The sequence below is a fragment of the Pavona decussata genome, unplaced genomic scaffold (genome assembly GCF_977016875.1).
Source record: "Pavona decussata unplaced genomic scaffold, jaPavDecu1.1 SCAFFOLD_161, whole genome shotgun sequence".
NCBI classification, from domain to species: Eukaryota; Metazoa; Cnidaria; class Anthozoa; order Scleractinia; family Agariciidae; genus Pavona; species Pavona decussata.
The window spans coordinates 2,094,256-2,110,951 of NW_028145572.1; the positions used below are offsets into that span (position 1 = coordinate 2,094,256).

Consider the following 16,696-nt stretch of genomic DNA (forward strand, 5'->3'; position numbering starts at 1 on the left):
TAAAGTAAACTGCTTGTTATAACAAGCCTGATTCTCTAGCAAATGGAAACGGAGCTACCGTACCCGCTTCCACAGTCTTATTTTAATTTATAATACTACATAAATCGTATAAGGTAACTCTCGGAATAGTGCAGGGATCACTTGTACAAACAGCAGCAAAGTCAGTGTAGCCGGATCTTTGTGTAGATCAGGATCAGCAATGTTGAATAAAACGTAAAATTAAATGCAAGGCTGATCGGACAGCTAAAATAATTTTATTGCCCAATATTTCGGTTAGACAATACTAACCTTCTTCAGGGGCGGCAAAACTGCTAAGTAAAAATTGGAAATAAACGGTTACAATATTTAAAGACGATACAAATTTGTATCGTGTTTAAATATTGTAACCCTACGTTTATTTCCAATTTTTACTTAGCGGACTGAAATATTGGGCAATAAAATTATTTTAGCTGTCCGATTAGCCTTGCATTTAATTTTACGTTTTATAAAAACGTATGCCGGTTCAAAAGAGGAGACGGTGGGGCCCATCACGGTTACTCAGTGGTATTTCGCAAACTGTGCCAAAATTTCATTTAATCCGGAAAAGATGAGCGCCGGCTAAACTGCATAAGCTGGCTGGCACTTTACGCCGTACAGTTGAAGCCGATGCTGGCAGAACATGCTTACGATGCAGATTAGATGTCTATAAAGATGGATTGGTGACTTCCGGTTATTCTCCACGGTTCAGTTTGTAAGGGTTGTTCTGTAGTGCCAGTTAAAATTTCAAATAGTCTTAAATACTAGGAATCCCTCGAATTTTTCTTCAGGAAGCAGTTTTCAGCGAAGGATCAAGCGTGAACACAGGATAATTCCAACGCAAACGAGTATCGTTCTCTAGAGCGGCTTTCCATTGCGTAATTCGCGTTTGCTTCGGTTTTGTTTTACTACGCTCTGTGATTGGTTAGCGAAACTTGCGTCACGTGCCCAACCAATTAAAGAGAAGCAAAACCAAAACCACTCGTGACTTGCTCGCACGTGTTTTCCCGCGCTGGCGCCGGCGCGAGTACGTGTATTTGCTTCAAATTCTGATTGGCTCCGGATCCTCGCGTTTTTTAACGTCTGTTGTGATTGGCCAGTGTAATTAATTTTTTTTTACGACACTCAAAGAGCAAGGCTGATTTCACGGTCAGGAAATATATTTTCCCGATATTTCGAAAGGCACGGCCTTTCTTCTTCGGGGTATTTTAGAAACTGACCCTATAGCAAAAAATGCACAATTTAAAACGGGAGGGGATGCAATTCGGATACCATAATAAAATAGGATAAAGTAAAAAAAATCGTTACAATTTTCTTTTAAATGTGGCAATGAGGTGTGACCCATCAGTAAGAATGGTTCACTTTGAGCCTCCAAATTTCCAAGCTCAGCCACGAGTCGCCCCTTTTCGGCAAATTTTATCTTGTTCGTCCAAAAAAACGTCATCTATTTAGTTACCTTCAATAAATGTAATTTACAGTATGAAGGTTCTACTTCTATTGAATTTAAAGTTAGATTTCGCAACCACAAGTCTAGTATGCCTAATATGCAGGAGAACACGCGAATTGGCGGTTCATTTCAGTAATTATGAATGATGCATTTCTCAAAAGAGTTGTAATAATTGAACAAATTAGAGCATTTAAAAAATCCTTTACATTTAGATCAATTGTTGCTCACTAGAGAAGCCTATTGGACCACACAATTGTTCGCTTTAATCCACGTGGTCACAACAAAAGACGTGAATTTCGTTCTGGACAAACACCGCTTTTACTACAACCGCAATTAATATTTCACATATCTTGTTTGTTAATGGGATTGTCAACTACAAAGAGTTTTTTAGTTTTATTTTTACTTTTAATTTTTCATTTGGCTCTTTTTGCGTTCATTGGCTCTGTTGGGGGACTGTTTTTTTCACTTTGGATCTGTAACTGAAGGGCTCTGGTGAGGGAATTTATTACTATTGTTTCAAGACCCCAGCTGATAATATTACTTTATCAGCCGTGGTAAAGCCGTGATAAAAGCCGTGATGTTCGAACAGTCTTTGAGTGTTCTGGGTAAAGAGTTCCACAATGATACTGCCCGGTATCGAAAGGTGCGCTGACAAGAAACAGATTTGCTCAGTATATCCTTGTTTCGAGTGTTCCTGGTGTAAACTGTCGAGTGCGAGCGCGTGGACAGACCATTGGAGAGAGAGCCTGAGGCTTGGCCCTTCACACACTTGAAAATACCATCTTTGTATTTTAGCATTAGTCTTACCAGTAGCCAATTTAACTTCTTTAGATCAGGAGTTATATTTTATGTCAGGAGTCAGTATGTAAGTTTTGCACACTTTGAACTTGAGCTTCAAGATGTTCTTCATGGAGTGCTTGATCAGACTGAGGAGCAGTAATATAACTTGCTGCATGAATACTAGAGCATTGATTATATATACAGCAGATCTTTGGTATTGAAAATGTGCTTCACTCTACTTATCTGGCTTTAACTAGCCATGCAGGTAGAGAGTGTGTTTGTGATATGCTCTTATTTTTTTTTAAGTCAATACTGGGAGCAAGTAATTAGGAAAAAAAGTTCCACATGACGGTCAAAAGGAACCAGCACTCTGAAGAGGAACACAGCAAAAGGATCAAATATGAAAGGGAACGGACTATCAACGCAGGAACCACTTTGTAAGGGGGAGGATGTTCCTTTCTGAAAATTTAAAAGGGAACAGCAAACTTTGAATTGGAACCATTTTAATTTTACAAGAATAAGTACCGGGGAACGAACGTTCCACGTGCTAGTGAACATGAGGAACGACCATTGTAAAAGGGAACCTATCAATAGGAACAATTGTTCCTCAAATTATGAAAGGGAACGAGCTGTTGTTCCTAAAATCTCAGTTTGGGAACATTAACAAAAAAGAAATTGGAACAAAGCGTTCTTATTTTAGCTGCAAATGAACCTTTTGTTCCCACTTATATTAAACATGTTCCGCTCAGTTAAGCTAAAATGTCCACGCTTGCAAGGAATGCAAGGAGGCAGCGTGGAGGCAGCGTGGTCGAGTGGTTGGGGCGCCGGACTTAAAATCCGGAGGTTCCATGCAGGTTTAAGTTCCGTTCTAACTGCTAGCTGGAGTTGTTTCTCGGTTGCTGCGCTTGTAAACAGCCAGCTGGTCTGCCTTCTGCCAGTTGGGACTTTTAACCATGTTATTTTCAATTTAAATTATTGGTTTGTAAAGTTTAATGCTCAGCGCCACCAGCACTTGTGCTATAAACACTGTCGAGGGTAAATAAAGGTTATTTATTGATATTGTTATTATTATATCTTTTTATTTTTACTTGATCCAAGGGGAACGTTCCTCCAAAAGGTATCGGAACTGTTAATAAAACTAGGAATCAGTTAAAATGAAGAAAACGTTTTGAAAAACGACTGAAGGATCAGTATATCCTATAGATTCACCAACCGAAACCTGGTAACATTAGTCAAAATCAAATGTGAAAAACATGTACGGAAAATGTTGGGAAAACGTCGGAAGAGCGAAAACCTAATGCCGCGCCGTCTTTTCTTTGTGATAAATTTCCATACCGTGAAAAGGCCAAGTGTTTTATGAAGAGAGAAAGCAGTGATTGATATGACCAAGCACTTTATGGACCAACTATAGGGATACTGAATGACCAAGACACAGTTTAGACAGGGAAGTTACCAGATCGGTTCTATCAAAGGACAACTTGTCCAATAAATAAACCATCATAAGATTTGATGAAATGTACATTTTTGAACATGTTGAGTGTTTTTTATTTGCTGCCAAGTGACTGTTATTCATATCATTAGACAAAATAAATTTGTTCGCGCTTTGAAGTACCGGTTGTATAGATGAATAGCTAGGAAATGAGAGTTCGATACAATCCGAGCCTGAAATAATAGATTAAACAACTTAAATGACAGATTTTTAATCATGGGCACACCATAAAAAACATCATCGGCTACAGAAAAATACACGGCCTTCGAATCAGGACCAGTCAATCTGAAAATTCTTTTTATGATTCAAACAAGAAACTATGCCTAATTCAAATAGATCTGTGACCGACGAGGTTAGGCCTACATGCTCGCCAGGAACTCACCCGAGTCCCATTGAATGGTGTAAAATGGACTCGTTTTGGTAACGAGGCTATTCTGTAGCCTCTAAAACAGACGGTAACTGCCAGTCTTAACATAGTTAGTAGAGGGGACTGGTTATGAAAGCCGGCAAACTTCAACGCCGAACTCTTTGTTGTGATTTCGCGTGGTCACGTGATCTTGACCGTGCACACACATATCAACAAGCCAAGATGGCGGTAAGAGGAGCGAGTGGAGACGCTAGATATTAGATCGAAATTACAGTTAAAGAAATTCGTATTTGTATAATTCTAAAGTTAAGTGTACGAAGATAGTTATAGCCGGCGATAACTGCGCTGTGTTCGGCTTTGGGTCCTGTAGAAGGACACAATAGGTTTGGGGATTTGGAAGCTTCCTGCCCCTAAAGATGAGGCCCATAAGAAGTGGAGAGAAGACTGGCTCGCCGAGATCACAAAAACAAGGGAAAGCGATCACAGCTTTAAAGTTTTACTTGCCAAAGACCGGGTGTTTACTTGTGGGAACCACTTCCAGCCTGAAGACATCGAAATATGCAAGTAGCTAGTTTGAACTTTAAGTTGTCGAAGCTTCCATCGATTTCGCATGTTTAGTTCAAGACTGTTTTAGTAGCGTGATAGCTTTTTTGTGGTTGTAACAATCACGGTGCTGTTCTTGGTGTACGTAAGGACCGTAAGGTGACTGTCTTTTGATCTTTCGTTGCAGTTCATTCTGAAAAAATGACGAAGAAGGTTCGATTTGGCGCCATTCCCAAGTTGAATATGCCGAGAAAAAAGCCACGAGACCAGAAGGCCAGAGCTAAGACCCGAGCGATCCATTGTGAGAAACATCGAGGAACCTTCAGTAAAAGTCTGCTACAAGACATTTAGCGAGTTTTGTCAACGCCTGTCTGGTTTAAAAGGCATCAGTAACTGGAACTTTAGAACATTTCCAGATAAAGTTGTGCTGCAGCTAATGGAAGAGCCATATCTGCTCCCAAAGTTTGAAATTGCTGTGGACGATAGTCTGGGATTTACAGTTAAAGTTTACGGCTGTTTTCTCCCAGAGTACCATCTTATTTATCTGGATTTCCGGCGGACAGTGAGAAATGTAACTATAAGCAGACTAGCAAAGGATCTGGAGGACAACTATAGTTTGTGTTGTGGAGTGGATGAACATGTACTTGAAATTACAGGCAAATTGTCCCCTCTACTAACTATGGCCTTAGTCATGGTTCATTGCAAGTGTGATATCCCCCCGGGTGAATCGCCTCTCCTTCCAAGACGAGTCTCCCGTCCTGACTTCACACGAAACATTCAATGTGAATAGTTTATTCAGTAGGATGAGTCAGCTAGCCATTTGAAGAACGTAACCAGCCAATGTAACAGCATTAACGGAATTATCGCAAAATCCACTTGAAAAATAAAATATACATGTCATAGTTCAAAGGCTAAGAATTGTGCCACGCCAGATACGAAAAAACACTAAAACTCCACCCTTTAGAAGTGGCCAAAAAATACCAGTGGAAACGTATTTCCCATCCGAATGCAGCAGCACCGGACCCCAAGGATATGCTGCAAAAAATTTACTGACAAAAAATTACACTAGAAAACCTATCTAAAACAAAACTTAAGGGAAAAAATAACAAACAAGACGACTGACCAATGTAGAATGACAAGAATCTCCCGCCAAACACAAAAAAAACAGTCCCGAAGTATCTCATTACAACCGCGACCCTCTACATCATCAGACATCATGCCGTCAGAATATTAATTTCTGTCTCATTCGTTCCCATGCCACTCAATAATCAGAAATAGCATTTTTTTAACCATTGAAAAAGTGAGACCCGTTTCTCAAAACTCCGAATTGTTTTCGAGCCCGAACCGAGTATATGATTTCCCAGCAGAATAATCTCCCCATACACAGCGGTTTTCAATCAAGTGTCGTGAAACCAAAACCAAAGTAATTCTTCTGGCCAATCAGAACAAACGAAAACAGCGCAATGAACCATCATTCGAAGCAAATACATGTGACCTGTGCCAAGAGCGGGAAAACGCGTGCGAGCAAGTCACGATTAGTTTTGGTCTAACTTGCTTCGCATTGTTTGTTGGGTGTTTTTAAACCAATCATGGAACGCAGTAAGAGAAAACAAAAGTAAACGCAAAGTTACTTTCGATATCCAACTGAAAACCGCTCTATTGCGGCACTGCCATTATACTATGATGCAAAAGGACTTCAGTCGACTTTCAAACGACTTCAGTTTTATTAGACTAGACTGGTCATGTTCTGTACTTTTTTCACTGTAAAGTTAACAAGTGATAGATCAAGAAATGGTAATGATATAAAGTATAGTCTCAAGTTTTTCAAAACAAAACTACATTTACATATTGAACTCTGTTTTAAAAGTCAGTTTCTACCAATCGTCCTCTCTTGCTTACTACTGATAACAGGTTGAGTTTTACTATTACCATAAAAGAATGTCATGGACTAAATGAATATATGAATCCTTCCAACAGATAAATATTGTTGTCATTGTTTGTGCCTTTTGATTGTTCCTGGTCCATAAACAGAGTTTACTGATGCCATCCTTGTCAGGGAACTTTTTTGGTGAATGTTGTGCGCACGAACTAAGCCTTCATTTTTCGTTCCAATTTTTGTTTTCTCCACTTTATCCGACGATTTTGAAACCAGACCCTGACTTGCGTTTCTGTCAACCCAAGCTGACGGGAGAGCCGTCTTCTCTGTTGCCCGGAAATGTATTGATCAGTGTAAAAAACCTTTTCCAACTCGTGGAGTTGCTTGGCTGAAAACACGGTGCGTCCTCGCTGCGGTCTGATAATCTTATCGTCTATGAAACGCAGGCCAGAAGTTTCAGCTGACCTTGTTGGTGGAGGATCTATAGCAAACGTAAAGAACATCATATAATTAACCATCTTTTTTATTTACTGTTAACCTACAACACTGGTGATATGATAAGTCTTGGGGAAGTCGTCGCAGCACTAGTGAACTTGGCTTCTAGCGTTGAGTTTTAACCGTGCCACACTTGCAAGATTAGTCCATACAGTTTTCAATATTGATAGGGGGAAGCAGGGGGGAGGACAAGGGATAAACCCAAAGTGTGGCATAAAACGTATTTTTATTGTTATTGTTTGCCACCAAATGTAATTTACAGAATCGTAAAGAAATCCTGAAAGTAAATGGCGAAGAAGCCCAAAGAAACCACGAGGTTAATGCAGCACGTGCTTCCTCAACTTATGCTAAATTACAATAATTAATAAATCGACAGTGGAGAGATAGGTAAAATAACAATCAGTGATAATATACAATAATAAAGGGAAAGAAAAATGGAAGGATAAAGGAAAAGTAATGATATAAAAGAAAAGGAAGGGAGGGTAGGAAATTAAGAGAGCCACCAACAAATTATTCTGTGTTTTGCTTGCGTTTGTGACAGATGTACCAACTGCTAATAACCCCATGGTAGGTTCCAAACGTTTTGTCGTTCCCTTTCGAGGGGAAGTTTTGGCTGAAAGCCATCAAATGAGGAAGACGATAAGATGTCCATATATTAAGGTGCGCGCAAGAACTAAACAGACACAAATATATAACCATTATTTAAACATTATTTCACTTAAAGCATTACAATGCCTGAGGAGTTTTGTGTGGACCAACTGAAATAGAATATAGCATAAATTCTTATTGAAAATAGAATATAGCATAAATTCTTATTGAACACCTAATTCTAATCGGGCAGAATGAAAACAAAATTGAATACTTTTATTTAAATTCAATCAATGAAATAACAATTTCAGAGAGCGACCGCAGAGAAGCCGTAATGATTAACTGTTTTAGAATCTTTGTTCGACTCTTTAAACAAGGTCGCTGTAAGTTGTAATGAAGAAAATACTTATATCGATAAATATAATAAAAATAAAACAACGGGAGGCCGGCGCAGTAAGGGCGGCAGGGGGGGGGGGGGGTCTCTTTTATGTTAGGTATATAGGCATGTGTCACTCCAAGGGGTACGTACAGTTTTCGAGCTGTATAAGTCTGAAAATGGGTACAGATTTTAATCATTACGGTCTGAGGTCCGAATCAATTCCCGCAAGTATGGATTTGTAAGGCCGAGCATAGATTTTAGAAGCCACGTCTGGAAACGGATGCCCCGGGTGCCTAGGTGCCCAGGTTTGAAAAATGGGTATCGAAAAAATACATATTTTGGTTCTAATTGGATTTTGATAATGAAGACCGGGCATCACACCCCCACAAAAAACTCCGAGGATTTCCCCACCCCCCGGAACGGGAGTTAAACCCAACGAGGCTAGATAAAAGTTCAGGACAACTAGAAAGGATTAAAAAAACAGAGTTTAAGCCTTGGTCTATTCCAGCGACGAAAATGTTAAAAGTTCTTTGTTTGATGAGGGTGCAGAAAATTTTACTCCAAGTAGAGTAGGAGAATCGGCGCTCATCAAAGAAGGTAGGAGTTTAATTTGAAAACTCATCTAGCTTCGTCTACCTTCCGTCCTCTAGTTTTAACTGTCATTTCAGGAGATTACTTTACTCTCCTAAAAATAAAAACCTGGAAGGAAATGTGATGGCGCAAGTAGAATTGAAAGGAGCAAGGCTGCCCGTATTGATATTCCATTTTCTTTCCTTTACCTCCCATGCGGGCTAATATACAAAGCTCCACTCAACGTGGTTGAAATGCGATAACAAGAACATCTGCGTTTATCCGAATTTTTTATTCGTCGTTGCTAAGATGTAAAAACATGCAGGGAATATTCATCCGTTTAAAATAAGTTGGAATCAAAATTCTCCGAGAATATATGTTGGTAGGGCATTACAAATCATTTCTTCAAGACTTGAGCAAAAAAAAGGTTCTTTTATAGCATTAAAGAAGGCAGCTTAAATAAATTGCGACATCCAACGGGTTCGCATTGCCTCAGATCAGTTTATTAATATGCTGACCGTTGAATAATCATCCCCACAGATCCTGGTAGCAATTTTGAGAAAGGTTGAATGCTGAAGTCATAAAAAGCAACCCCAGCTTCGTCACAGAACCCCCTTCACTGATGACAAAAATATCTTTAAAGCTTTGTATAGATGACAAACCCAAATGGCCTCGTGGAGCTATGTAGCCTCCCCGGCGTAAGATCGAAATGGATCGATTAAGAAAAAAGTATATGCGCGCCTCACATAGATATATTTTTGCAAAGAACGGTATGCATTAAACCGATGAAACAAGTGTCGCTATAGACGTGTTTTGTTTCGCACAGGATAATGAGCAAAAATAAATATAGCTAATATGTATATATTAAGTACAAAACGTTTGATTCCCAAACAACTTCATGAAAAGAAGAGATAAATGAATGAAAATGAGCCGATATTTAGAACGCGTAAATAATTTGCTCGGTTGTTTATTTTCTCTAAGCAATAGCACCCTCAAAAGAGTCGATCGGCTTCCTCAAAGCTGCTTAAGGTAGATGACCAGCCAGGGGTTTAACTTTAACGCTGTTCGCTCCCGCAAGGCTTTGCCCGAAACGTTTTTTCTGCATTGTCCAAATAAAAATTATCCAATTTCCTCGGGCTCGATAGTTTGCTAAATAATGGTCGTTAAAGATAAATGGGCGGTGGTGGATAAATGAGTTTTTACACAAAAATAGTAGATTAAATGCGTCGGAAATCAAAGGTCTATCAATAATGACTGGGAGAGAGGTGCGTTCTATGAATCTTACCTCCGGTGGCACCAGATTTGGATTTCTCGAAAAGATGGTTTAAGTAGTCGCGTTCTAGGTCCATCGTACCGACTGCTCCATGTTCAATCACACGGTACGGGCTTGGCTTTGTAGCAGCAACATCTTGGTGTTCTGGGCTTAGGGAATAATAGCCGCTGACTGTAACGGGAGGCAAGAAGCTCGAAGTCACCGAAGAAGGCAAGGTACACGGGTTTAAGTGCGGTGGCATCCGAGGAGTGGGTTGGTCGCTCGAGGCGTTGCGAATCATCTGCTCTGGTAAACGGCTCATGTTCCTCGCTGGGTCAGAATCGAGTCCCGGCACGGGAAAAAATGCAGAAGAATTCATCGGAGGACGAAACCAGTTCTGAGAGAAAGAACTCCAGTGGCTTGAGGCTGCGTGGTCCGGTTGCATGTTTGCGGCGCAAAATATTGATTAGTAGAATCAACTAAGTAGGTTATATTTATATGCGGGTATCGCTTTGAAACTGACTCAAATGATGGCTATTGATAGCCATTTCACACCAAATGAGATAAGTTATCCAAAGTGTTGTTCCATTCAGCTGCTATTCAAGTGACGTGCTGTCAATCAAACACGGTATAACACGGTCAGCCATCAATTATGTTTCAAAATAACCAAAATGTTTGGTCACGTTTGGTTCACGTGAGAACGAACAGAAAACCGTAGCTTATAGTTATAATGCATTTAAAATTCCATCATTAAAACGAGAGGAAAACCTTGCAAAGTGGCCGTTGGACTTAGTTAACTTAAAAGAACAAATGAGAATAATCATAATAGTGCAGGTATTGTCTCGTTGGTATTGTTTTTGCTGTTCTTAGGAACATTCTTGACTTTGAATACTCTGACACGTTTTCCGCTAATTCATCATTATTCACTCAGTTTAAACAAACGATAAATCTTATCTTATATGCAAAAAAATACGCCCTAATGAGGCTTGTTTATCAGGCCAAACACACTGGCGTTGGCCGCGTTGCTGCCTCAGACATAAAGGCAAGATTGGCATCAGTTCCCAAACTGCAACAGCACGTTTATTTAGTAAAGCGCTTTACTTTTATGTACGTTAGGTCAGCTAAGTGGAAAAATAGTGCAAAGAAGGCGGGGGTTTTTTATAATAAAAAGGCTAATGTCAATTTGTACTCGAGAAGACTGAAAAAAAACACAAGCCTTTGTGTGTCTTTGTTTACACATAGCATACTAGCTCAAAGTGAATGTCGCTGCGGCAACGGAAATTTAGCGGACCGATTTTCTCTTCTTCCTTCGATGTAGTGCGCTCAGTACTGTGTTCAATATCAGTTACATCAATTGTTTTCGTTAATCCCCCTCCATGTGTCTCGTTCAACCGTCTGATGGCATGAATAGAGTAAGGCAAACATATTACACATTTACAATTGAAACTTAGTGACAGAGTTTGCATAAGGTATTCGAGTTTCGAAGAACTCACCTGCAAAATTGTTTAACAGCAAGAAAATCCATTAAAGATGTCTCGTGTAATCCTTTCTACTTTAATTTTTGCTCCTAATGTACCTGCCTTAAGAAAAAAAAAACGTGTGAGCAAATGTTTACTTTTTTATATAAGAGTTGAGATACATACTGAAACATTGTTATTCAATCAGAGCACGTGGATTCATAACAGATGAGCAGAAGTTTTTCTGGCAGTTCATTGGTCCTTTCACTGAACTGCATGGGTAAGAATATACTGGTTCTCAGTTCCTTTTTAGCACCAACGAAAGTTTTTATAAGATTTAAGTATCAAAGTTAAACATAAGGAGATTTTAAAGCATGTGTTTCATGACAGATGCGCACAATCGAGACAAGACATTTAAACTTACAGAGCACCCCAAAAAGAAATCGGAAGCGTCACGGTTTGTTTAGGTATGGGAGTCATTTTGTCGTTTACACTCTAAAGAAGCGATGCCACTGGACGATGCTGGACCGACACTATAACTGGAACACTGGTAGAAGAAACATTAACGAATTACACCACGAATACTATTACTTTGTATTTTGAAACCCAGGCCAAGTAAATCAGTATTTTATATCCTAGTATCCGCGAATCCGGGGCGTTTTTTGGGACATTCAAATTTTTTAATAAATCCTGATTCATCTTTGATCCCCAGCCTTCGAGTCCTCCAATCATTGCCTTTTTTTCTGGCGTTAAAAATGTTAACTTTCGATCGGTCTGCACTTATTTACAGCTTTTAGTTTTCTTTATTAACCGGTTTGCATCTGCAACTGGCATATTCAAAGTCAGATTCCAAATTCCTTTTTCATTATACAGGCATTAAGAAAGCAATATGTCAACGGCTTTCGAGGAGAAGAAGGTTCAAACTATTGAATACCCAGCCAAATGCAGCTTACACTTTAAGCGGAACCTGAATTAATTTTCCCACATTTTTATGGCTTCATATAATAGTCTAAACAAACCTGTTGGCCGGAACATTGTGTACATATCGCGTACGGGGTAAACTGAGCCTCCTGATTTTATAAATGTCTGACTCTTTATCAGGTTTTAGACCTTTTCATTGAACAGCCACTGCATTAGTGTTAGATGCAACGAATGAATGGTTGACAGAAGAGGAAACATGGACGATGGCTTATCAAATTCCGTTACTTTTTTTGACTCGGTCGACCATGATTTGTTGTTGCACAAGCTGTCTTTATATAGCGTCAATAGTCGCTAGGTTACTTAAGATCATACTTGTCACGCCGACAGCAAAAGTGAATAGAGGCATATCATTACAAAAATTATCTTAACTCTGGGGTAGTCTCAGGGCATGTCAGGGGTCTGTCTTGAGTCCACTTTTATTCTTGGTGTATATTAATGAGTTTACCAAATAGCTTATCACACTCTAATAATAATAATAATAATAATAATAATAATAATAATAATAATAATAATAATAATAATAATAATATTCTCATTCAAACTTAATCCAAAGAGCTAGTGGGAGATAAAAGCGACACAATAGCTCTGCAGATACAGAAGTCAGTCAAGATCACAAGCTCACTCAATATTGCGAGGCGCTTTAAGCTTTTGAAATAATGGACATTAGGCGTTTTATTATTTTTTTTTTTTAAGTGTTTCCATCGTGAAGAACAGAAGTTTTAGTACTTAGATTGAGAATTTTATGGATAGTTAATAGTTTTTAGAATTTAATTACTAGGATCTTTATGATTAGGAGTTGGGATTTTAATTGTAAGGACTTTGGTCGTTGCACTCAGTGATTGGCTACGGCTGGCCGCCCAATCATTGTTTAGGATATCCGGGCATCCAGAAGTTTTTACTGCCATAATAATAATAATAATAATAATAATAATAATAATAATAATAATAATAATAATAATAATAATAATAATAATAATAATAATAATAATAATAATTGGAAACGAGTCAGTAGTCAGTAGTCTGTGCTCCTCGGAACAGACCGAATCCTCAGGCCGGTCCTTGGGATCTGAGGTACCGCATTTACTCGATTATCCGCCCTGGGCGCTTATTTAATTTTGGTCCCATGAGGGTGGCCACTTATTCGAGGGTGGGCGTTTAATGTTTTCCCAACATTTGCAGCAAGCGAGGACATTTTTAGAGAATAACAAAACAAGGGATAACAAGTTTACTTAATTTACTTCAAAAGACAAAATAAAATGCAAATGCTATCATAAACAATATACAAGTTCATTGACTATACCGTATTTGAAACCAACTTTTGAACACAACTGACGCTCCTCGTACTTCACGCTGGGTAGTACATAACTGATTTTTGGTGGGAGGGGGTGGGGTGGGCGCTTATTTGAGGGTGGGCGCTTATAAACCCTTTGAGCTTTCTGGGAGGGCGCTTATTCGAGGTGGCTGTTTATTTGAAGGTGGGCGGTTAATCGAATAAATACAGTAAGTTGTTGTAGCCTGACTCAGTGGATAGAAACTCTAGCAACAATGCTTTGTAACAAGTGAATAATAATAATACTTTGTTCCAAGAGTGTACAGAGATGATACCAACTTAACCACAGTGGGTTAGTCATCAAGACAAATTGCCACTGAAGCCATGATGTAAATTTAGGCCCGTTCTGAATATCAAATACCGGTTGACAGCTAAGAAACGTGGTCTTAATGCCACTGAGACAGAACGGATGTGCATCGGCTCTTGATGATAATCTTCGAAAAATAAATGTTGTTGATGGTAACATCCTCACTGGCAATCAACCAGTTGCAAGAGTTCACTCAAGTAAATCTCTTGGAGTCTACATTGATGATCGTCTTTCCTGGTCAGCTTATCAGGATAAGCTTATCACCTTATTAGCTTATTATCAGGATTACATCTGTAAAAACGTTTCTTCAGCTTTAGCAAGGAAACATCACTTGTATGAACACTGACCATGGTTTTACTATTGTGATATTTGCAGGTGACTTTGGCTGAAACTTCAAAAGTTACAAAAGAAGCTTAAAAAACGGGCTGCTAGAGTTATTACTTAAGAAATGGGTATGACATAAGATCCGATGACCAAGTGGATATAAAAACTAGTAGACATCTCAAACACAAAGCGCTCTCAATATGCAAAGTTCAATTCAGAGTAATAATGCGCCTATCTGCCTGTAAAAGCTCTTCAAATCCGTGGTAAGTACGAAATATAATCTTAGAACTAATGATAATGAATTGTTTCTTTGCAAACCTCGAACTGGACATATGAAAAGAGCTTTAGCGGCTGACACTGGGCACTAAGCTATGGAAATGACCTCCAAATACCGAGTACTAAGTGCTCAGAGAAAAAGCTGTCAAAAAAAAAAAAAAAAAAAACTACAGTAACTTACTTACTTTAATTAGGTAGGATGATCGAGCTCTCTAGGGGGGCAAACAAATGATGATAGAGGCAAAATAAAGTCTGCTAGTGCATGTGACACTCACTTGTCTTTAGGATTCAATATTAGATCTTCTGCAAATGGTTGAGTGATTTTTCTTGAGAGCACACTGAATCACAATTATACCATAGCTTTGTGCAATAATAATGAAGGGTTAGCAGAATTCAAAAGGCGCCTGACACTAGTTAGTTTCCTTCGTAGGGTTTTTGGGGGAATTTCGGATGAATTCCACGAAATATTCCGGGATAAATGTGGGAAAAATTGGAGCTATTGTAATGATTTGAATCTTTGTCTAACATCGTGAAGAAAGCAGCAAAGTAAACTCTTCCACAAGTGGACAGGAAAGTGATTGTCTTTTTTTTTTCCTCAGTTCATTTCGTTGCCTGATAGGACACTGTCGGCCACCCCCACCTGAACCACGTGGAAGAATGTCACGCATAAAAGGCTTGTTAAATATGATACTGGAATGGGCTCTAGTGTTGCTGTTAGCATAACAGTCGAGCAAGTAGGAAGCCCTCGATGGGACCTTGTTTGTGCTCAGTTTTGCTTTCGACTTGGACAAACGAAAACAGGTTGAAAGTTAAAGTGATTTTTTTTTTTTTTCGAAAAAAAAAAATGTTAAGTAATTCTTCTTTCGCCGCTCGATTCTGTACAGTTTGTCCAACAGATCCAATGTTTGTTTGCCCATTTCGGATCTCTTGAAAACTGGATTCTTTCTTTGAAATATTTGCATATCAATGCGACTGCTAATTTATCAAAGTGTTAAGAGTCAGTGCTGTTCAATGTCATCCTCTTGGTCAGCATTTTACACGCTCCTATTTACAAAAGACTTGATCCAAACAATACATTCGCCACGACGTGGAAGAATTACAAAGGAGAAGAAGAAGAAGAAGAAGAAGAAGAAGAAGAAGAAGAAGAAGAAGAAGAAGAAGAACAAGAACAAGAACAAGAACAAGAACAAGAACAAGAACAAGAACAAGAAGAACAAGAACAAGAACAAGAAGAAGAAGATGATGAAGAAGAAAAAGAAGAAGATGAAGAAGAAGAAGAAGAAGAAGAAGAACAAGAACAAGAAGAAGAACAAGAACAAGAAGAACAAGAAGAGAACGACGAAGAACAAGAAGAGAACGACGAAGAAGGAGAACAAAGTGGTTGAGTTATTTTAAGGCGCCTTGAGTTTGAATAACACAGTGAACAAAGCAAGTCTACAAAGATTTTTTTAATCAAGGTTAAAACACATTAGCGCGTAAGTCTATTTGTGAATTATTTTATAAGCAATTCAAGAACTAAATTACGCAACGTTGATTTTCCCCTTAACTTCCTATAAAATTTAATACATAGCATTAGACATCTATATTCTTATTTCTAGGCAAACATTAACCATGATCAAACAAACCCGGCCTTTTGCACTCTGCATCATCAATGTACTAGGAATACTAGATGGTGCATGTAGTTGTTTGGTGTGCTCATTTTGATGGTTAAATTTTCATAACTTCTTAAAATGTTTTGTTATATCTCTCAGTTAGTACGCGAGGGGTTTTTATCGCCAAACTCGAGTCGGACAGAAATTATTTGTATCCAGTGCGGAGTAGAAGTCAACGCTGATAAGAGGAGGAAGCTGTTTCAGACATGCTTTCAGTGCCGAAAGATAAAAGCAAGTGTAAAAGTGGAAAAAGTTGTTAGTTATTCTCTTTTCCCGGAGAGCTATTTGACAAACATTATGTGTCCATCGTGTAGCGACAAAAATTCAACCGACTTTGGTGAAGAAAATGGACTTGACTAGATAAAAACGTTTTAAGCTCTCTTGGCTGAAAAGCGCGGAGAAATGGCGACTAAACGGCAGAGAAATCTGAGTGGTGTTTCTGAAAGTCATTCATCGATGTCGACTATTTGCAATCCTACTCTTGTAAATCCGAGGTAAAATATAGGTGGTGTGATGTGAACCCAGTAAAACGGCGAGTCAACTTTTCGTCTGCTTCCCCCAGTAACGA

The 16,696-nt window shown here is 38.8% G+C and overlaps 1 protein-coding gene across 1 annotated transcript; it reads right to left on the bottom strand.

The window, feature by feature from the left end:
• Positions 1-6,343: 6,343 nt before the first annotated feature.
• Positions 6,344-10,389, bottom strand: LOC146464714 (homeobox protein Hox-D8-like). The gene is made up of 2 exons (XM_085129281.1): positions 9,835-10,389; positions 6,344-6,998 (listed from the first exon to the last, which is right to left on the bottom strand). Exons 1-2 carry the CDS (start codon positions 10,244-10,246, stop codon positions 6,730-6,732), a joined length of 681 nt encoding a protein of 226 aa, XP_084985407.1. The 5' UTR covers positions 10,247-10,389; the 3' UTR covers positions 6,344-6,729.
• Positions 10,390-16,696: the final 6,307 nt, after the last annotated feature.

Coding starts and splice junctions, on each gene's coding strand:
- LOC146464714 (XM_085129281.1), bottom strand. CDS start 10,246: ATGCAACCGGACCACGCAGCCTCAAGCCACTGGAGTTCTTTCTCTCAG. Junction 6,999..9,834: donor CAAATCTGGTGCCACCGGAG/GTAAGATTCATA, acceptor CGTTTGCTATAG/ATCCTCCACCAACAAGGTCA.